Genomic DNA, 24,298 nt, shown 5'->3' on the forward strand with positions numbered 1-24,298 from the left:
AATTCTATTATCTATTTTTACAAAAATTTTAGATGTGATTGCTTGATGAAATAGAAACATTTCTAAAAAATGATAAAGCTTGATTCCTAGAAGCGTCAGACGTTATTAAACCATATTTAATAACATTGATCGTGAATTCAGATGCTCTATTATCGAAATATGATTTTATAAGAATTTGATACTATTTAGCAACTGGCCTCAATGCAATGATTAGATAGTACTATCAAAATCATTTAAAAGCAAATGAGAAACATTACTTTTATGTTAATTCGGGTAATGATTACGAGTCATGTGAATCAACAGTCGACACTATTAAGCATGATTCACATTATTTAATTTTTTTAGATTTCATATTTGATGATTTTTAAATATTATTTATCTAATATCTAATTAGCTTCAAAATTGATAATTTTTAATAGCTAATATAAGATAAACTTGAGTTCACTCGATCACTAAGAAAATAAAATTTTTAAAATTGTAAAAATCAAACCATACAATATTTAAATAGCTTAGATTACGTTTAATCGCGATGATCATTAATTTAAATATTCTATCACCAGACATGATGCAGAAGTTTTCGGTGAGAAATGCGTATAGTAATATTCTAGCTCTACACTCTATTGTGTGTTCTTGTCAGGGATTGGAATGCAAAATATGTTTTAACTCGGGCATAGGTGAAAAATTACAAGAACCCTTTTACAATATACGTTTAGTACAGGGACTAGTACTAAATTTTCCCCAACACTGAAACAGCGGTCTCAAACCTCTTCTTCTTCATCCTCTCCTCTATATATACTCCTACTACTGCTCTTCTCTCTCTCCTCCGACTCTTTGAGAGGAATGGAGGGAGCTCTCGTTGGATCGTCCCCTAGGGTTAGGGTTTCCACTCCGAGCGCCTCCTCCTTCGCGGGTTGCAAGGGAAACCTCCGCTTCAGTAGGGACCGTGCGGGGTTTGTTGTGGGTGGTGGATCGCGGCGATCGACTCCTCTCCGTTGCGAGAGAGCTGAGAAGGTATTTGAGGTTTCATACTAGTCATCCTAGCTAGTGTTTTGCTTTTTCGGCTTATTTTTGATGAATTTGTGGTAGTTTTAAGCTTATCTAATGTAATTTGAAATGAGGGGTTGTTGTGGGTGGTGGCCTTCGGAAATTGATTCCTCTCCGTTGCGTGAGAGCCGAAGAGGTGTTTGAGGCTTCATAGTAGTTCCCTTAGCTAGGGTTTTGCTTTTTCTTTTTTGTTCGGGTTTATTTCGGATGGATTTGTGATAGTTTTAAGCTTATATGGTGTAATTTGTAATGGAGCATCATTTTGATTCAGAGGTGATCAAATGGATTATGTTAAGAGAATATAAGATGATGATTGCGTATTCTTTTATTCCAATTTTGTTGGAGTTTGATTGTCTTCTACATAATGTAGGCAATTTGAGATAAGTGATTGTGTTGTTCTATATCAAGATCATTGCTTTCGGTGCAGTCAATGTTAGGTGGAAAGTAGAAATCATTTGAGATGATTCGGAATATGAGATGCTACAGAGAGTGGGAGATTTTGAATAGTATTTTTTCGATACATCGATTAAAATTAGGATTAGATTAGTTTATGATAATTTATTAAGTTTAAATTATGGCATCTCTAACATGCTCATAGTTTCTTACTTATCTTGTTTGTTAAGAGGGTTTTGTATGGTTGATCAGTTCTGAATGGTAGAATCTTGCTCTCGGATATGATTAGTTGTTATGGAGGTTACATGAAATTGTATGATGGAATTATAGTAGAATTTGAGGTCTTGACTGGAATTTGGAAATATTTCGTTCTATTCACAGTGTAAAAATGGGGTTAATACTGGAGAGAATCTATGCAATACGAAGATTGTAAATGCTGTTCATACTTGGCTGAACAAATAAATGCCGTTCATATTTGCAAAATGCATACAAAATTTCATGGTACATATGTTCCACCTATAGAAAAGGGATTGTAGTGTGCAGTTGACAGGTGCTGTCCATATTTGCAAAATGCATACAAATATCGTGGTCCACATGCAGCCCACCTGCATAGAAGAACCAAACATGGCATTGTGTTGCGCAGTCAAGGCAGCACCACCACCGCGTATTCCGCTTACATATTGTTCTTCCATAATTGATCTTATTTAAGATTTGAGGCATTAATACTGTATCCTTGTTCAATCAGTAAAAGCTTACTTACATTTCAAGTAACTCTCCATTTCTTTTCTTCTTTCAATTTACTGTCCATACAATCCCATTGAAGTATGAATACTATTGTCATATTCTGTATACAGTCGGACTAACAGACAGCTTATATATGTAATGGCAGAGCTATAATTTTATGCTACTTTCTGTCTTGAAGAAATAAAATTTTCTTTAGTCTTTCTTCCAATCACACTATTTGTTTTTTATTTTTTTTTAGATCGCCTAAGTTATCTAAAGTATTGTTATGAATGGGTCCAGTACATCCTATTCTTAATTTATCCTTTGGTTCTTTGTTAGATTCACATATCTATAATGTGTACTATCGACAATTCTCGTTAACACATGAATCATGGTTATGTACTTGCAGGACTGCAGTAATGAACGCATTGTTTTATCATACAAAAATGACGACATTGCAAACTCTGTCGAAGTTAAACAATGGGAAAGTGGAAAATCACTCAATGAGATAGCTGCAAATCAGGGAATTAGAATTAGAAGAAGCTACCGAACGAATAACTCCGAGAGCTTGGAGGGTGAGCATGGCAGTCCTCGTAACATTCTGGAAAAAATCATATGGGACAAAGAAGTGGAGGTTTTACAGGCACTGCCTAATTTTCTTTATAGCAGATCAGTAGAACTTTTTGGGTAAATTGTATGGACAGTCCCTGTAGGTCTGTCCTATTCCTAAATTATATGTTCCCTGAAGCTTCCCATGCATTTCCATACCTAACGATCAGGTATCAGTTTTCCTGTAAAATGATCATTTTGCTCCTTCTCCTGTAGAAATGTCATCCTTGTTTCAGTACATGAGACAAGGTTAAATTGTCATTTTAGAGGTGAAAAATCATTTCTTCTTTTTTTTCTTTTCCCTTTAGTAGTCAGGCATTTAATTACAATATAAGACAGCTCAGGGACTACTCGTACATTTTACTCAATCTTTCCCTTATTGGATACAGGAAAAAATGACATTCTACAATGCTTTCTTATGTAGTTGAAAGAGAGAAAACCTCTGACCGTGTTGAACCAACTTATAAAGGAAGCTCCTCTGGTTAGAGATTTTGTTGGGGCTTTGAAGGCATCTTATGAGCGAACTGGACTCCCTGCTTTAATAGCAGAGGTGAAGAAGGCTTCACCGAGCAAAGGTGTTCTAAGGGAGAATTTTGATCCTGTGAGTTTGCTAGTAATCCTTTCTTGTGTTTAAGCTGATTAACAGCCAAAAGGAAAAATAACTCAACATGGTTTTAGTGACTTCATGTTAACATTGTTTAGACGATTCTTTTGGTGGCTATTGACGTGCATGTTATTGCTGATTCTGATCTGCCATTAAGTGCTATCAAATTATGTTCATTTGTAGATAAACTTTGACATGCTCCTAGAAGTAATGTTTTCAGTGGGATTATCAGGTAAACTATTTTTTTATTTGTATACATTTTTAACTGCCACTTGACTTACTTTTATTTTCCAGTTCTCCAGATGTTAAGTTGGTTTATTTTCTCAATCCATTCAATCTTCGCTGCCTAAATAAGCGGGTTCTCATTGCATTCAAGTTTTCTTATTCAATCTTCGGAACGATGGCTACATCTCTTTTTTATCGCTCTTTTGGGCATGCTTGGAAATTCATTTCCTTTGGACATAGTTAGGTCACTATTATTAGAACAATACTTTGTTGGGTTTGATGGTGTAACCCATAATGAAAGCAATGCTACTTTAGTTCCTTTTTGAACTGTCTTCCACTAAATATTGATGGAACCACTTCAGTAAACATTTTAATTTTTTTTTTTCTTTGTAGATTGTTAGTTCTGCGGCTTTCATGACATTCAAGGATGTTTTGAGTTTTATCATTTTAGTTTTATCATTTGATAAAACTGTAGCATCCTGCAATTTGAACATAAGTTTATGTGGGAACCAGTTAGAAGCTCCCTGAATCATAGAACATTTGTCATTTAGCTTTTTTTCTTGTGTTGTCTTTTAAATAATTTCTTGATTTTCTTTCTTATTCCTTTCTTCACATGCAAACCGTTTTCAATTTATTTGATCAACATAGCACAAAATCTCATTATAGGACATTTTTGTTGCCTAACTTTTCAACTGGGAAGTCACCTACTCTTGTCAAAAAATTATTTGGGGATTTCACATATATATCCCTGCAAATTATCTATTTACATATGAATCTCCATAAAATCTGAATGGTCATTTATATGAGAATGGAGACTTTGCACAGTTATGTTTGTAGAAAGATACTTTTGCAGGTGTATGCATGCCAAGTCTCTTTAATATTCATTCTTCCCTACATAGAATGTTGAACAGATATCTACTTTCTATAGACTGATCAAAGGAACTCATCAACATGCATGTATGTGTCTGTAGGGAGTTCTGGAGTGTTTTTCTTTCTCTGTTTATCCAGTTCCGACATATAGGATCATACAATGTGTTTGTGGATTTTCGTAGAATGATGTATTTCCTCATGTTGATGTTATAATGCAATAATTTCATCTTTTGCTCTTCTGACATCACTTTATTCTTCTTTCTTTTGTGGCAAAATTCTAATCAAGAATCATAACAGGTTCAAATAGCTCAAGCTTATGAGAAATATGGTGCAGCATGCTTAAGCATCTTGACTGACGAAAAGTATTTTCAGGTGAGTTTTAGCTCAGCGAGCTTCCATATTATTAGTAGTAAATTAAATCTGTGTGATATCTCAAAATAATTTAGTTACTTTGACCACTTTTTTTCCCTTTTTTTTTAGGGAAGCTTTGAAAATTTAGAGGCTGTCCGCAAAGCTGGAATCAAGGTGAGTATTTTGTGGATAAAATTCCAACTTCCTAGTCAATTTCTAGACTCTATCATTTCTTTCACTTTTCATTTTCTCTATGATTTATGAGATTTGTTATGCCTAAAATAAGTGAAACATTGCAGTGCCCTCTTCTTTGCAAAGAGTTCATCATTGATTCTTTGCAAATATATTATGCTCGTTCGAAGGGGGCGGATGCAATTCTTCTCATTGCCGGGGTGTTGCCAGATATTGACATCAAATACATGACCATGATTTGCAGAGAACTTGGCTTAGCAGCCCTTGTTGAGGTTCGATCGATCATTCAAATTATTCATAAAAAAATTACATTATTAATCGACTTTTGAAATTTGATTCTGTTTTTTGGAATGACAATAAAACGATAGTCAAACATTCTTCAAATATGGAAGCAGAGAAATTGCATATACACATATTTAGCTGATTATTCTTCAGAAATGTGTGTGTGGTGTTAAGACAAATGGGCTTTTTGTTTTTTTTTTTTTTTTAAAAGAAACCTTTAGTCATGTATCTAGAAAGAAAGAAGCGACCGTATACTATAAAAGTATCTTCGGCACTTGAAATTATTTTGCTTTCAATTATGGATAACTAAGTTCTGGATTAGTATCCATAAGTTCATTCTATTTATCAATATTCCAGTTTAGTAAAAACTAAGTTCTGATGAGTTGAATGAAGATAGATTCAATAGCATCTTCCTGTTATACTTGCTAAAGAATTGTGATGAGATACTCTTGAAAGGGTCGATTCTGGGTTCTATTTTTCTTTGCTATCGGTTAGCTCTAAAGTATCTAAAAATTATTATCATTTTTGTTACATTTAAGTAAATTGAGTATTTTTTTGTTTTGTTTAATTGTGCACCACTAAGAAAGTGTTCACTTGAAACTTTAGGTGCACAACGAGAGGGAAATGGATCGTGTTCTGGGTATAAATGGGATTCAACTCATCGGTATCAATAATCGTGGCTTAGGTATGGTCTTGTATCTTCTCTAATTGATTGGTTTCTGGAGCAATCTTATTTCATCCTAACGTTGAAAGTAACTAGTAATGCCTTACATAGTTTCTAAATGTTCGAGCTAGAGATTAAACATGTGAAATATACTTTTTTAACTGATTATGTCCAGTTGTCCACAATGTTATGCTTCGTGCACGAGCAAATTTCAGATTTCAAAGTACTTGCATAGATTCTACTTCTGTTATCTGATCAACCAACTTCTTGATGATTATATATGATTTTAAAACTATATGATTTCTTTTCAGAACTTCCATTCTCAGTGAAATTATAAATATATTGCAGAGACATTTGAAGTAGGCATCTCCAATACTAAGAAGCTTCTGGAGGGAGAGCGTGGTGAAATCATCCGCCAACGAGGCATCATTGTAAGTAGATAATTTTCTGTTGCGTATTTAATCAAGCCTTTATCACATGTTAGATGATTCTTCTAATTCACTGCATTGGTTATGGTAAAATTTTGAAGCTTAATAGGAGGAAAAAAATTGTCAAAACAAGTTGTAATTTCTTATTCTTGAGTTTTACGGAGTGTAAACTGAAAAAAAGAAAATGTAGGTTCAACAGTTCAACTCATCAACTTATTAGAGGACATACTTTTGTTCTATATGATTAATGATTTTTGTTAAATTGCCTTTCGCCTTGGAAATTCAACATTTCAGGTCGTGGGAGAATCTGGGTTATTCACCCCCGAAGACATTTCATATGTACAAGATGCCGGAGTTAGAGCGGTAAGTGTTACAATCGCTGTATACTAACAATTCTTTAATGTTTGTTACGTCCTTAAATTAAAAGATAGTTTTGATTCGATTATTCGTGTGGAACATTGCACATTATCCTAAAGGAGTTCCGTAACAAGCGAATTGCCTGCTTATAGAGCTTTTAACTGTCACGTTTCAGTATAATTGTTGGTGAATAACATGCATTACGTTAAGTTACGGTCAAAGATCTGATACATTTGATGCTGAGTCTATTAAAGGAGTATATTCCCATATAAAGCTAATTGTTAGTAGTGCCGTATCGTTGTATGCTCATGATGATCTGCAATTGTTTCAAATGAGTATCTACAGGATAATCCATTGAGGTTCCTGTTCTTCTGAAAACCAATATATTACTTTAATGCATCGATATTAGTTTCTCCCGCATGTAGTCATTAGAAATAATGTGCTGATACTGTGATATGTCCGAAATTGTAGGTTTTGGTTGGGGAGTCCCTCGTCAAGCAGTGCGATCCTGGGCGGGCGATATCAGGACTTTTCGGTAAAGACATTTCCTAACTTATAGTTAGCAGCAAATAAAATTTTGACCTGAATTGCACTGTGAAAGAACTGCTTTGGTACAATAAAATGCAATTCAAACTTACTGATCACACAGGTGTCTTAAGCCTCCTCTCCTCTCCTCTCCTCTCCTCTCTCTCTCTCTCTCTCTCTCTCTCTCTCTCTCTCTCTCTCTCAGGGTAATTCTCTCTATTTCTCTCTCAAGTACACACATACACATACTCTGGGTGTGTTTGGTTCAAAGTCGAAATCGGAATAAGAGTAAGCTGGAAGCGAATCGGAATGCTTCATTATCTCATTTTGTTTTGTTCGTCATCTGAATCAGAATCAGAATGAATAATTTTAATTGTCGGTGTTTGGTTCAGAGAGATATCAGAAACGTAATCAAATTAATATGTCAATTTTATTTTTATAATATATATTAGTTTAAATTTAAACTGAAAATTAAATATTAAAAATTTATGTCAAAATTTTAAAATAATGTCAAAATTTTAAATATATTTTTTTAAAAAATTAAAATTTAAAATTGAACGGATAATTTAAAATATAAAACTAAATTTTGATTTTTTGAAATTCAAACTTAAAATTATAATTTCAATTTCAATTTGAATCCATAAATTTAATTTAAATTTTAAATAAAATTTGAATAAAATTTTAGATTTTAAATTAAATTTACATTTAAATTCAAATTTATAAATTAAATTTGAAATGCTTGATTGAGTTTTAATTTTTAATTAAAGTTTAAATTAAAATTTAAAATTATAAATATAATTTAATCAAGTAAATTTATTTCATCCGGATTCAATTTCAACCTGGCCTGATTAGAAAAAGGAGTGCTGGGAGGGACTTTTATTCATTTGGAAATCGGAATCGGAATGAAAGTTTCGCATACCAAATATAGACAAACGGATTCGTTCATTTCGATTTCGATTTCAAGGTGTAAAAAGAGCGAATCAAACAAACCCTCTTTGTCTCTAGTTAATTCTACCAATTGTCATCACAGTATAAGAGGTTGCTTTATCCATACTGATTATGCGTGAATTTTAGAAGAGCCCCGAGGCGTAGCATATAATTAGATCATGTGTCCTCTGGTTTTATTCGATATATCGCTTAAATGTTTTGAAGTAACCATTTCTTTTCTTCAAGAAATTTTAGGCTTAGTTTGTGAAACTTCAATTTGCTCCCCTAAGATTTAGCGTATTTTTACTCGGCCACCATATAGTTTTTCACTCTAAGTACTCGTAGACTTGCATACATGTATTTTTATTTATTGCAAAATGTAGGGTGGTGCAACATGACTCTTTACCCTCCTGTAATCTTTATTTTCATAGCCATGCTTTTCAAAAAGTATCATTTACTATCTTATTTAATGATAGAATTTTAAGTGGAATAAAAATAAAATCATAGGATAGTTAAGTGCTAAACCTTTACGGGGCAAATTGAAGTTTATCCAAAAGAGTAATTTTCGGCTCATAACTTTGGATATTTGGTAAATTACAGGGGGAGTGATTTTTCGCTAGTGTTTGAATAAGAGTCGGAATCGAAATAAAGGAGGTTTAATAATGTTTGACGAAGGTTAATAGAGTCCACCTTGTGTATTATCAGTAGTACGGAGACTTTCGTTCTATCAAGTTGTTCCCATAATAGGACATCTGAATTGATAATCGGCTTCGTCTTATATGATCTACATTATTAAAAGTATCTTGGAAGTAAATTTTATATTTTTTTGATATAATTTGATTAGTGATAAAAAAAGATATCTCAAAATTAACAATTCAAATAGCCAATGCGATCAGTATTTATAAGTTCAATAGTATAGAATAATTCATATTCAGTGAAATTTTAATAAAAAATTTAATTTACTATTTAAAACAAGATCAGTGTCTAATTTGAAAATTTAAATTTATTATTATTATTTTTTATAATATTTTTAATTTCAGTCGTTCATTTTGAAATTATTTATTTTAAAAGTAAACGATATTAAAAAATTAAAAAATTAAAAAATTTAGTTTTTAAATGCTTCTTACAGTATAGTTNTTTAAAACAAGATCAGTGTCTAATTTGAAAATTTAAATTTATTATTATTATTTTTTATAATATTTTTAATTTCAGTCGTTCATTTTGAAATTATTTATTTTAAAAGTAAACGATATTAAAAAATTAAAAAATTAAAAAATTTAGTTTTTAAATGCTTCTTACAGTATAGTTTATATCTAATAGAACTAATCGTGGATTCAAACCTCCCGCCGTAAAAAATAACTTAGTAGTGTCCTTAGGGCAGCTGCAATACAAAAAAGTAGATATTTGGCAGCCAAAATATCTTATATTTTAATTGTGCATTGAAAATTGAAATCTGACCGATTCAGCTGTAGTTTTCTTCCTTTCCTTTTTTTTCTCTCTTTCCAAGGAGAAATTTTACACTGTCATACTTGCACCACATCATCAATAACAAGTCAATCACATTACTTTTTTTAAAATAAAAGTACAATAAAAATACTTTTTTACAATTATGTTGGGACATATATTCTTAAAAGGATTAATTTGATTGGTTTGTTACGTCACGTCACTAATATACCCGTTGCATTCTAGAATTTTTCCTTTTCAAGGGGGAAAAATGTACAAAGACGCCATGCACTCTAGCCATTTTTGGAAACAGGATTTGAACTTTAAATTTGGTGGTTATATATTTTTTTAAAACTATATCAAACAGTTTAATCAACTTCTCTGCTCAATCAAAGTTACTAATTATGAACCCATTTAGATTTCATGTATTGTACATAATTTTGTAGGATTTTGTATTTTACATAATTTTGTAGGACTTCAAAATGTAAAGATTTTTTTTTTTTTTTTTTCGTCTCCAGTGTTCACAATTAAACATAAGAACTAAAGAATATGGTACATCTAATTTCAATTTTTGTTATTTATTTTTAATGTATTGGAACAGAAGAAATATATATATATATTTTTTGTAAATTTAAAGGTTTACAAAGTTTGATGTATAGAAGAAGTGGGGTTGTTGAATTATTTAATAAAATTTAATATCTAATTCTTTAAAATTAAAAGTACATATATTTATTTGCAAAAGACATGATGTTTAGTGGATTTTCATATATTTTTTCCCCATCCAGAGAGTTTGGAGATTTGTGTTAGGTATCACGGACACTTCTATAAGTCTCACGTGTCTGTATGAGACACACGCGTGTCTGTGTCGGATACTTGTCTGATGTGGACACTTTTCGGACGCCTGTTTAATACTGATTCATAGCACATGCAACTAAAAAAAATATATACCTATTTTTATTATACTTTTTCTATGTATATATAATGTACGATAATAAATATTTTAGGTTTTTGTTGGATGCATGTAATTTTTTTTGACAATATAAATAAATTATGTATGGTGGAGAATTTTTTTTAAAAATATATCAACTACTAATGAAAATTTTACTAACTTTTATTCGTACGAAAAATTTACCAAAATTAATATTTTATATATAATAAAAATATATTATTGTATTAATAATATTATATTTTATTAGCGGTGTTAATGCCGTGTCCGTGTTCTAATTTTTTTAAAGTTATCGAGTCGCGGTGTCCTAGTCATATCGTGTCCCGTGTCACGTTTAGGATTTGTGTCATTCACGATGCTATTAATAACTATATTATACTGCACTATATTTTACAGATTTTTTTGTATTTTTATATTGTACTTTTTTTTTTCAAAGGCACCACTTAATTATAATTATTTTTTGATTTCTACACTATAACAAATATATCTATAGTTTATATAAAAATTATTAAAAAATACTTATTAAAAATAATTTAATAAAAATTTTTTATGAGTCTATTGTAGAGATTTACTTTATATTTTTTCTATTATTTAAGCAGTGTCTTTTAATAAACTTATTAGAATTTGTTTAAAATATAAGGATTAAAGTGCAGTGGCACAGTAACGTGCCGCTGTTTACCTGACACGATATGGTACATGTGCGCTTCTGTGCCGACATATGACACGCTTGCGTACCCGTAAATATGCATGACTTTTTATTGGCACGATCTGGCACCAACTTATTTTATTTTTTTAAATCCAAATAAGCTCTTTTAATTTTATTTGAAATGTTCAGTCAAATAATTATGGATATTGGCTACACAAATTAACATATTGATAAGCTTATTTATACGTAACGTAAAATTATATACCTTATAAAAAATAAAAATTAAAATACAATAATAAAATTCACAAGTCTAATAACTATTTAAATTTACATCTTTATATAGAGATGATTACTTAATTTCACATAAATTAAAATACAATAATAAAATTTATAAGTATAATAATTATTTAAATTATTTTTATTAATATTTTTAAAAAATAATTTTAGATCTATTCATAAAAAATTAGCAATAAATTATATAACAAGCAAAGTAAATAAATATAAGTACCAATTGATTTAACTTGGTTTTTAATTTTATCAGTAGTTTTAATCTTCTAACTTCAAAAATAGAATTTTATATTAAATGTACCTCGAAATTTGGTTATCGAGTTCGATTTTGTGCTCCTCAAAATTTGGTTATCAGTATTTTTTTTAAGGATAAACATCAAATACCCCCCCTGTGGTTTTGCACTTTTTCACTTCAGTACCTTGTGGTTTAAAGTGTATCAAGTTAGTGTCATGTGGTTTTATTTTTACCTTTTCATCAGTTTCTCCGTTAATATTTCGTTAAATTAAATACAAAATAACTTCAGATATCCCATCTAGGCTTATTGAATATTCACTTTAGTACCCTTTAGTTTTTACTTCGTCACTGATTTAATGCGAACAAAATTAGTGGAATTGATAATAAAAAGATAAAAATGAAATCATATGATACTAAATTGATATAATTTAAATCACAGAATGCTAAAGTGAGAAAGTGTGAAACCACATGGGCGGTGTCTGAAGTTTTCTCTTTTTTAACTTAACCTTTTTTAGTTGTACAGAACAGCAATACCTAGATGGTGAGCACAGGGACAGACCAGCTGCAGGCAATAATTTCTTCCATGCTTACCTGACTCTCTCGTGTCAGTACAAACGGGATTTTTTTTTTTTTTTTTTTTTTTTTTTTTTGCATATATACCCCTCCAAAATAGATGTATTTGCATGCACATCCTTTCAAAAGTTTCCATGATCTGGGGTTGATGGAGCTTCCACCCCAATCCACCCTAAATGGAACGGTACGTAAGAGACAATAAACGAATTCGAGACGGTAAATAAAATTATTTTTATAATTCAAGACGGATTCAGGAGGCGATAAAAAATTTAATCCGCTCCGCGGCCCAACTCTACTGAGAATCCACCCCGAAAAAATATTTAAATCATAAAATAAGTTTTATCTTTTTTTAGTTCTCTCAAAAAAAAAAAATTTTCTTTTTAGAATATTATTCAGGTTTTAAATGTTATTTATTTCTAACATAATACTTAAAAATAAAAATGGTAATTTCATTTTTAATTTTTTTGATTAAAATGCTAAAAATTTAATATATTTAATAAAAATTTAAATGAAAAATAAAAAAATTTTGGCAGGGTAGATTTAGAAGGCGTGGTGGATCAGGAAAAAACATCCGACTCAGATCCGCTCCATTTACATCCCTAGCCCATAGAAATAGCCATATTTGCAAACATACCCCTCAACAGTTAAATTTTACATCCAACCTCTCATAATCTATGTTTGCGTGCATGCCCCTCCAATTGTACAACTCTTTAATATAAAAAAATCCTTTTAAATATTATGCTGGTAAAATCCGTGTTTGAAAAGATGCAAAGCGCAAAAAGGCGCAAAGCTTTCTGGAGCCTAAGCACGAGACGCACCGCAAAACGCACGCCTCAAGAAGATGAGGTGCACGTCTAATAAAAATATAACGCTCTTAACAAACCTAATTTAAATCGATATTTTACGTTAGAAAAATTTCAAATTAGTCATACAAAAACAAAATTACTATAAAAAGCAAGAAAATCACATTTATAAATATTCTCAAATTAAAAAGAAAAAAAATTATATTTTAACTTTCAATTTAAAAGTGCTTGCTTTCTTACTTCTTGCCACTGCTCCTTGCTTGTTGTCATTAGAGGATGAAAGAGTGAACGAACAAACGAAAAGAGAAAAAAAGCGTTCAAATAAAAAAAATTTTCAATTCTTTAACATTTTAAAATATATTGAAAAAACTCAAAACCTGAAAATCCAAACCCTATACCCATCAAACGTAAAATATCATGAGGCACGTCTGAGACACACGCCTCGCCCCCTTAGGGGGCCACCAGGCAACACCAAGCTTATGCTTGAGTCATACACCGAAAAATCTCACAAAATAAGGCCTCAAAATAACAGGAATCTAGGAATCAGTTATCGGCAAATAAGATCAAACATCATACTCGCAGATGCGGCGGAGTTCATGTAAGAACATACCCACCCGAACACCTGGCGAGTTACAAACATCGTCGTTCGCACCGTAACATTGAAGAATCTTATAAGCTATTATTCAAGTTCAACAAGTCATATTGGCCCTCTCATGATGACATACATTCTTCTTGCAAATTTGTACTGGCTGATTGAAATTGCAGAGAGAACAAAAAAAAACAAAAAACAAACAACAACTACACTATAAAGACGAGTAGTAGTTTATGACAACTTACCGAATACGTAATCATTTACATTAAATAGTCCGTCGATCCTCCACGCTCTCCATCGACCCCCCATCTCGCATCATTTCACCTTCAACCACACTGACTCAAAAGCAAATTTCAACCGCACATGCTACCGCATCATAGATAATGTTTCTCTTTTTTTTTTTTTTTTTTTTCTTTTTAAACCCTTGAGAAATATCATTAGTATTATAGTTTAAGGAAGCCCTTAACGTTTAGGATTCCGCCTGAGTAGCTTGCATGCAGCAAAACCACTTTTTCTGCAGATCAGAGGAGTTTCATAATTTGCAACAGTCGAGATATAAAAGTAAGGAAATGCGTACCAAATTATATCCTTTAGGTTAATTACTGCTTTAGTCTGCGAAGTTTGTCGAGAATTTCAGACACGCTTTTCAGAGTTTCAACTTTAACAATTTCAGTTTGGCAACTTGTTTCGATGTGTGAGGACATCAACCTCAGTTTTTGGCACGGGTTCCACTTAATATTGCTTGGGGTTTGGTGAAAGGAGGAAACATAGTGGAAAGGTGGAGTTTTTCAGATGTTGCTCAATACGGCGTGAAACGACTTCCTCCCAGCTGGAGCGAAGTCAATCTATGGAGGAATTAGAATCGAAAAACAAAAACCATGAAGCTGTCCGATGTGAAAGGAGTCTCGAGGAATCAATTCAGTCACTTAAAGAACGAGGGAGTTGATGGAAAGGCGGTTCAAGTGAAAGCCAAGTTTCGATCAAACAAACACCCGAGTACAAGTCTAGTTCAGTGAATCCAAGTTCTGCTAAATTTGACTGCCAACTTATTTTCATACTGATCAAAACAAAGATGTCCTTGGTACCTAAAGTTTGTTCCGTGTAACAATTAAGTCTCTTCCCTTGGTTCGCCATTGGTCCTGGCAATGAATAATAACAAGATAGAAACGTACAAAACTTGCCTAAATTATAGACCATTTTGATTTGGCTACCAAATCTTCGAGATTTTTCATTTACCGCCAAACCTTTTAATTTGTTTAACTTGAGTTAGTCACCAATACTTTGACTTCAAAATTTAAGCTAATTATTTATTTTAATGAATTTATAATTGCGAGAATTGTATGAAATATACTAACTAAATGTAAAGATAAATGATGCGTTCAAATTTTGAAGTTAAAGTGCTGTGGACTGGCTCAAATCAAACAAATCGAAAGATTAGATAGTAAAATCAAAATTTTCAAAGGTTAGGTAGCCAAATCAAAATAGCCCATAGTTTAAGTTCTATACGTTTTTGCCTAATAACAATAATGCTGATGTGACATCTTCTTTAGATGGAAGACTAACAGGAGCATTCAAATTATGACGAGCAAACTTCAAGGACTAAATTGTTAAAAGTTAAAACTCTAAGACGTAATTGAAATTTACGTCAAACTTCAAAGATTATATTTTGTAATTAATCCCAAATTTTATTGCAGACATCTAGTGTGGTCAGACAAATATATCAACTTCTATTCTCCCCAAAGAAGAAAGAAAGATGAAAGAAAAACAAGAGGTGGTTTGATTCACAAATCGTTATCTTTACAAAAGAAGGCATCCACCACATAATATAAAGAAGTTTAGTTATGATTTCCAAGTCGAAGATAGGCTGAAAAAAGATGGTCATTGAGCAACAACAATTTTAGTTGAAGTTTTCAGGTTGATAAAACCAACTTGGAATCTCAAAATAAGCAAGAAATTACCGAATTAGTCTTGGTAGCATATGGCCCATTCTTCAATGCGTGCTCCTCCTTCGCAGGTGAATCTGGTCCTCGTGCGTTCCCACCGGTCTTCTTCTCATCTCTAGCTTTATTGAAAATGACAGTAAATCCTTCAGCAGAAGCAGGGTCATTCACATCCCACTCACCAAACTTTGGTAGAGGTGTGCCTTTTTCCTGCTCAGAATCCAAAAAAACTATTTTCAGCAAGACAATAACATTGAGCTAGAAAAATTGGTCAGATGAGCTTTCTTTTCTTGTTAAATACTAAACAAGCAAAGTAAAATATAGCCTTAGATACTAACAAAACAAAACTGACACATTTGAAAGGTTGTAAAATTTGAGACCCTTACTATATTAAAATATCTGTGGTAATACAGTGAATCCGGTACTGTCGAGTAGAAGATCTGCATATTATAAGAATCTATTCCTATTTTTAGGACCATCTACTAGAAAGGTTGCAGCGATCCAGCACTAACATTCTGAGGAGAACATTTATCAACGGTTTTAGTTTTACAAACAAAGTCGCCGGTCCCCATTTACATGTCTATAACACATACAATTATACTTGTTGTAGAAATTTCATCCGAAAAAAGCTGGAAAGTGCTCTTTCTAGGGAAAGCAATTTCCAAGAAAAGAAAAGGAATGATGATGTTTTTGGTGTTTAAATGTTTTCACAATTTTGGTTAGCAAGAAGAATGAAACAGAAAATAGCGAATAACTTCAGTAAGTTTGTCGTTCTGCTTTCTGTTGTCCAGAAAATTTATTGGGAAAACAGAAAAAGCAAATCCATACAATCTGGACATTACTTTTACAGAGAAATTAAAATTAAGCACACACAAACACTTGGAAAATATTTTCCAAGCATAAAACTATATATCTAGTTCTATCTAATACAGAAACAAGCAGCATTTCCCATCATCTGCAAGGTGCAAACAGAATGAATTGACAGTTTTGTAAAACTGCAGCTCAAGCACACATCAGCATCCAAAGAAGTATCTTCAGGGAATAATGAAGTAAATTATTATTCACCACCATTCACATCAGCGATACTGAAGTTGTTTTATCACTATGCATCATGCTGTCTACATGATTTTAGTTAAAACAAAAGGCAGTAATTGTATCAAGAAACAATATGACATAAAACGGCGTTCTACCAAAATCAGAGGGAAGTTCCGACACAGCAAAACAACTCACGCATAGTACCACAACCACAATGAAACAAATTTCACAAATCCAACAACTAAGGCCGTGTTTGGCCAAGGAATTACTAATTAGGTGTGGATACTAGTGAGAAATCTCGCTCTCCCATCATACAGAGAAGGAAATCGAGTCCCTGATTCCATCAATCAATTAGATGGTGGATTCATCAACAGTAAAATCGAGTCCCTGATTAACTTAATAGAAACATCTCAAATTAAAACTAAGGAGAAGTTAAGGATTTAGGGGTTTATTTCAGAATTGGTTATAATTTAGGTGGTCACCATGCATTTATACCAAAGAAAAAAACAATAACAGATAACACTAAACAACGGTAAAAATGTACTAACACCCCGTTAACTACAGACTATTTTAAAATATGCCCCTCAACTTTACTCCTTTTAATTGGCACCCCCTTAATTTCTAATTTTTCTTATTTGAGCAATTCAATTTTATTGAATTTAGAGGCTCTATTTAGTTGTTATTAGCGGTTAATCGTTCCAGCTTCATTTGCTAATACTTGATTAAAGCTATTAAATTCGATGGAATCACTAATCAATCTAATAAATCGCCAATTTGATTGACTAAAATCATTAAATTCAATAAACAAAAAAGAAAAAGTTGAGGGGGTCATTTCAAAATGGCTTATAGCTGAGGGGTTCTCCATACCTTTTTTTACCACCAAGCAACTACAAAAAAACCCTAGAAAAAAGAATCAAAAACACCGCAAACAGATCCAAACAAGCAAAACCCACACAATCTCTTGAATCTAATCGACTTGTAAAGCATAATTAGCACACTCGTATCCTTCTCCACAACCACATAATTAAAACACCATTTCCGCATCAAAACCCCACCAAATCCTTACAACAATCCAAGAAATACCAATCCGAAACTCATTCATAACCGCATAAATTTCATGTTTAATCACAAAATCCCTAAGAAACGATCCCACACAACCTAAAATGATCAAAAGATTCAAAACCCTTCCTAAATCAATCAAATCAAACATTTCTATACCAAACCGACCACGAAGAATCCAAATTTATACTTTAATTACGAGAAAAAGAAGAATTTGAGGGGGAATCGACGCTCACCGCCATAAGATTCCTCCGTAAGCAAAGCGAGAGAGAGAGAGAGAGAGAGAGAGAGAGAGAGGGAGAGGGATTAGAGAGAGATTCTAAATTTAGTACTCGTTGGAATAATAAATTATTATTATTATTAAATGCGGGTAGAAAATGTATGTAACCCCCTTAATTATATGGAGTTTTGAAATGACTCCCTAAACATTTCTTCTTTTTTTTGGGGGCGATTAAAAGTTTGAAATTCTTGTAGCTTTTGTGAAAATGTACGTAAACTCACTCAACTATAAAAAATTTTAAATTTGCCCTCTAGGTTTTGTATTTTTGATTGGAACCTTTTTAACTTCTAATTTGAGTTGAGCAAGTGAAAATGTACGTAACTCCCTCGGCTATGCGCAGTTTTGAAATGAGCCCCTTAACTTTTATTTTTCTAATTTAAACTCTTTTATAGTTAATCAACTTAAAATTTTATTTAATTTCGTAATAAATAGCTATTCGCAGTTCCACTCTAAAGTAGTTTAAACTGTTAAATTTGATAGAATTATCAATAAATGTGGTAAAATTTTTAACTCATTCGGCTAAAATCAGTTAATTTCAAAATATTAAAAGCTGAGGGGTGTCAATATAAAAAATTTGAGGGAGCTTTTTTAGAATTGCGTACAGTTGAGGGGGAGTCGTACATTTTTATTTCTAAGTTTACAACTCAAAAATGTATGGAGAACCCCTCAAGCTTAATGTTTAATGTTGGAAAGTGAATTAATTCTAATTATTTTAGCTAATATTTTTTTAAAAATTTACAATTATACTAGCCATAAAAAATTTATTATTCTATTTTTAAATGCTAAAAATTAAGTGTTTATTTTGGTACATATGACAAAATTATCAATGAATTTGCTCAAATCTCTATATTTTTACTAAAGTTATTTTAATTTTAAAATTGAAGGTTAAGTAGTCTTATTAATGAACGAGTTCAAAGTTGAGGGGTAGTTTCAAAATAACCGATAATTGAGGGATCTCCGTACATTTCTACCACAGTTGAGGGGTCTTTTTCAGATTGGCCGATAAAGTTGGGGGTCCCTACATTCCTTAGATTAGGGTGGTAGAGATTTAGCTTTTCTCTCTATTATATGTTGGTGAAAATGCAAGGGACCCCCTTAACTTTACAATTTCTTTTTTTTTTTTTTAAGAAACTTGACTCCCTTTTAGTTTCTAGTTTTATTTTATTTAAGTTATTCTGGTTTATTAATTTAAAATTTAAGCAAATTCAATGGTTTTGTTAGTTATACAAAAAAATTATTTTATTTTTATAAAATAACTATATTACATGCGTAAAATAGCTTATCTATTTTAGTTAATTTTTTCAAATGCAAAATATCCGTAATAGTTTAGGGACTAAAATAATTGAAAATAAATATATTTAATTCCTTGTGAATTTTGGTGGCTGTTTGGCTGTTTGCATTTCGACAACCATAATTATTGCGTGCCTGAAAAATACTGTTTGGTTGTTTGTATTCACACGTGCATTATATTCAGGACCTATGACACCTTGAAAAACTTTATCTATCAGTTTGTTCGTATTAGATTTGGAACGCTGCGAAAGTTCGACGAACTTTTCACGCGCTACACTCTATTAGAACCTTGTGGAAGTCTATATATTCCACCTAATCTTCTGAAATTTAGGGTTATAGAAATGTATTCTTGCACATGTAAAATTTTTTGTAGAAATGCATTCTTGCACATGTAAAATTTCTTGTACATGCAAAGGTTGAGAAGTTGAAAAGGCAGTGGCAGCATGGAGAAAGAAAAAGATAAAAACACTCCTACGCAAACCTATTTAGTATATCCTCATAGAAAGTCATCACATATCGAGTGTATATTCGTTTACTCATATGTTTGTAATGAATAGATAGCACAGAACATACATGGGCATAATACTGTAAGATGTGAAATGCAAATTCCAAAAATCGTGAGATGATATTTCCGGTTTAGTCATCTAACTGTTATCTATAATAGCAAATAAAACTAAAATAAAAACAAACTCGGCCTCAATTTTTGTATTTATTACTATTCCTAGTTTTGACCATCCAAATTTTATTCCCACGCCGAGCTTGAAGTAAATTATTTTATTTTAAAAAAAATGACTTGAAGGCTGAATCTAGTATATTTTTGTATGTATTTAATCATGCTATTTATCTACCAACCATTGGAATAATAAACAAAATATGTACAATTTTATATTTATTCTTATAAAGTTTTAAAATTGCGCGTGTACACCTAAAAAGTTTTAATATAAAAATTTTAGAATTTATAATCTAGGTTTTCTGTACAATGACAATTGACAAGATAGTTAATGTAAAAACATTACAAATAAAAGAATATTGTTAAATATTATATTAAAAAATTAAGAATAAAATGTTCACTTTAAAAAAAAAAAACTTTCATTAATTAATGTTGTAACATTCTAATAATTTCATATCGAATGAAAAAGGGCTTTTGATTGAGAATATAAAAGGCTGCGTGCGCACTTTAGTAATAATAACTAAATTTAAGCATTGTTGGCCGATGGTTTGAGTCCCACGAGTTATCATTATCAGAATATTTATAAAAATTAAGTGTTATGCAGATATGTGATCAGATCTGGACTTGAGGAGGACATACTTAAACATAAAACATTTTGGCCCATAGATGATAGGGTTGAAATATGCGATGGCAAAAAAACATAATAATAACACTTTACACATAAATATACATATATATTGAGATAGTTTATAGTAAATGTGTATATATATAAGGATTAAAGTAAAACACTTTCAAAAGTGTAGGGACCACTAACGTTGAACTTAAAATTTTGTGGATCAAAATAAAAGTTGGTTGAAATTTCGGGGACGAGCACTGCAGTTACAGGAGAATATATGCAAATTTCATTCTTTCGTAGGAATACACATGCAATTAACTCAATAAAATAAAATAAAAATATCGTTCAAAAAAGGGTAGACTTTAAATACCACCCTATAGCTTCATATTTTCTCATTTTAGAATCTTATAGTTTAAAGTGTATCAATTTAGTACCATGTGGTTTCATTTTTCTCTTTTCGTTAGCTTCCCCATTAATATTTCATTAAATTATATACAAAAAAACTTTAGATACCCCACCTAAATTTATCGAATATTCACTTTAATATTCTTTAGTTTTAACTTTGTCACTGATTTAGCAAAAAAATTTGTGAAAGAGATAATAAAAAGAAAAAATTGAAACTACGGGGTGCTAAATCGATACACTTTATACATAAAGTACCAAAATGAAAAAGTGCAAAACTACATAGATGGTATTTGAAGTTTTTCCTACATTTAACCTTGGACTGGAGCGAAGTAAAATGAACAGGAATTAAATTATAATATGTAAAAAGCACAGGGACTATCATTTAAAAAGAATCTATAATGAGACAAAGGAGGGGTATCTTAGCCGTGATTGTGGGGGCGAGCGCGGGTTCCGAGGTCGCCGTTTATGACAATGAACGGCGTTATCGTCGGCGCAATTGGAGACGTGACGGCGTTAACAAGGAGCGACGGCCGTTAACTTCTCTGCTACAAAACTAACGGGTTGGGCAGTTAATAAGAGATTGGACTCAATTAAATTTAGGGTTTTTTTTTTCAAATTTACTACCCCTAAAAAAAAAAAAAAAAAAAGAAAAACTTCAAGTACCATCCCTATAGTTTCGCACTTTCGCACTTTAGTACCCTGTGATTTAAAGCGTATTAATTTAATACCCTGTTGTTTCAATTTTCTCTTTTTATTATCCATTCCACTAATTTTTTTTATTAAATTAGTGACAAAATTAAAACTAAAGAGTACTAAAGTGAATATTCGATAAACCTAGGTGGGGTACCTGAACTCTTTTGTATATAATTTAACGAAATATTAATAAAAGAGCAGACGAAAAAAGAAAAATGAAACCACAGGATATTAACTTGGTACACTTTAAACCACGAGATACTAAAGTGAAAAAGTGTGAAACCACATAGATGGTATTTGAAGTTTACCGAAAAAAAAATATTCCAATTAACCCTAGCAAATTTGTATTTACACTATGACCTCTTCTTACCACGCGAGTACTTTGTTTGCATTTTGAAATTGAACACGGTGAATAAATTACTGTGTTCATATCCACACTTTAGCTTTTCTTTTTAACTTACGGGCGAAAAAATATAAAAAAATATATAAAAAGGAGCACGGTGATCTAATTACCGTGTGTCCGTGTTTAAATAAGATGATTGAATCACCGTGGTCAACTTAAAAATGCTACCTAGATGCTCGTGTGGCAAAGAGAAAGCTATTTATGCAAATATAAATTTGTTAAGATCATTTGTTACAAAAAAAAATTTGAGAGGGCCATGTGCAAAAAAATTAAATTTAAATTGGCCCGTTTGTTTCATGGAAAGTAAAGTTTAGGTTAAAATAAATTTTGGTTGAAGTAAAAATTCGCGTAAAAATTATTTTTTCTCCGCTATTTATTTTTATAGTTTTGGAACTTAATTTTTCTCAGTCTGCTGTTGTTGTTGAATTCGGCTCTTATATAATTTTGTAAAGCATAAATAACAATATAAAAAAAGTATAAACATAATATAATTATATCCCTAACAAGTAAAATTTTTTTTATACATATATTATAATAATACAATAATAAAATTCTAAAGTAAACACCTTACCGCCCGGGATACGGAAGCGAGAATTGGAGAGGAGAGAAATGAAAGGCAATAGTATTTTACTAATTTTTTATACTTTTTTTTTATAATTAATTTTAGTTTACATAGGCCGAAATCAATTGTGATATTTTGGAGAGTTCGAATTACGATGCAATCACATGACAATGAACCAAACAATAAAAATGAGCATTTACTGCACCTGTCTCCACTTCGGATGAAACAAACACCTTCTACTTGGACAAACGAAAATAGGCTAACTAAGAACATTTTAATTCTCAAACTTTAATATATTATAATTTTAATTCTAACTTTATGAAATGTATGTTCACTTCTAATAATTTTCTTTTTTATTAGAACCAATTGCACCAAATTAAATTTTCTGCAACTTCAAAAATCTTACTCTTTTTTTCGAGACTCGCAGCATACGATAACAACAGAAGCAAAAGCATCAAATCACCAAAAGAAAAAAAATATTTATAAAGTTCATTATTGAAAATATCAGGAGGAATTGGACACTCTTCATCCAGCTAATAATAAGTTGGTTAAGATAAATAGATCAAACCTAAAAATTAATCAATTGTAACATTTTTTTTTTTGCTTAAAATGTAGTGCTTGGACAACTCATCATTACTATAAATAAAATATAGCTATCCAATATAATTATCCACATATAAATTTATTTAGATGAAAAAATAAAAAACCCCGAATACATATCCGTTTATAAAATGGCCAATTTTGCCCTAAATTTTAAAATTATAGTACTTAATTAACTCAGCGTAGTTCCTATTTCGTCATTGCTCCGTACATACATTATATATGTTACAATTGAGTAACTATTGATATACATATTTTACTCTTAGAAATTATAGGGAAAAATAAGTTACTTAGCAAATAGTAGGTCTCTTTCATAAAGTTACCTAATCTGAAAAACAATAAAATAGAACTCTTATATATGCATTTCTCATATTTCTAATCCAACTAAATTACTTCATTGCATCAACACAATTAATCAACAAAATAATTAGAAAAATACCGATGCTGGATTAAGTGCTATAATTTTAAATTTTAAGAGGGCAAAGAGAACAAAAAGGCAAAGAGCAAAAGCAAATAGTAATAATGAATATTCTTTTTAGCATTTTAGCCAACAATTTATACAACCCATGTATCTATAAAATTATACAATCTAGAACTTACATATCAATGTTGTTGTTGCTATAATATAGGACTTGTGATAGCATTATAGGAGGCCCAAAAACTTTCCACAATTTTTGTCTCTTTTGTAGGTAACAAAGAAACATATATATACATCTTTCTTTTGTAAACAAAAAAAGAAAAAAGAAAAGTCTTGTAGCAAATATTTTGCAGTCCAGTACACAGAAAATTTCTTAACATTGTTAATATGGTGTCATCCTGACCGTTTGCCAAAAAAAAGTAAAGAAGCTAAATATAACTCCGCCTCCAATTTAAACATAGTTTGTTATCACATCAACCGATCAAGAAATTGAGATGGACTGATCTATTTTAGACGGATAGTCGGATCAACACAACGTCACTGGTGCGTAAAAATTTTCTGAGAAATTAAAAAAGAAAAGCAATAAAAACATGAAGATAAAATTCCT

At 31.3% G+C, this 24,298-nt stretch overlaps 2 protein-coding genes across 2 annotated transcripts; one reads left to right on the forward strand and one right to left on the reverse strand.

Moving 5' to 3' along the window:
• On the forward strand, positions 841–12,365 carry LOC109718119 (indole-3-glycerol phosphate synthase, chloroplastic-like). Its single transcript, XM_020244140.1, has 11 exons — positions 841–1,011; positions 2,570–2,803; positions 3,194–3,370; positions 4,766–4,840; positions 4,949–4,993; positions 5,119–5,283; positions 5,900–5,978; positions 6,306–6,388; positions 6,680–6,748; positions 7,214–7,277; positions 12,268–12,365. Exons 1-11 carry the CDS (start codon positions 841–843, stop codon positions 12,288–12,290), a joined length of 1,185 nt encoding a protein of 394 aa, XP_020099729.1. The 3' UTR covers positions 12,291–12,365.
• On the reverse strand, positions 13,655–18,082 carry LOC109718917 (RPM1-interacting protein 4-like). Its single transcript, XM_020245396.1, has 3 exons — positions 17,991–18,082; positions 15,679–15,870; positions 13,655–14,234 (listed from the first exon to the last, which is right to left on the reverse strand). Exons 1-3 carry the CDS (start codon positions 17,994–17,996, stop codon positions 14,190–14,192), a joined length of 243 nt encoding a protein of 80 aa, XP_020100985.1. The 5' UTR covers positions 17,997–18,082; the 3' UTR covers positions 13,655–14,189.

This window comes from Ananas comosus, linkage group 12 (assembly GCF_001540865.1).
Source record: "Ananas comosus cultivar F153 linkage group 12, ASM154086v1, whole genome shotgun sequence".
In the NCBI taxonomy this organism is placed as follows: domain Eukaryota; kingdom Viridiplantae; phylum Streptophyta; class Magnoliopsida; order Poales; family Bromeliaceae; genus Ananas; species Ananas comosus.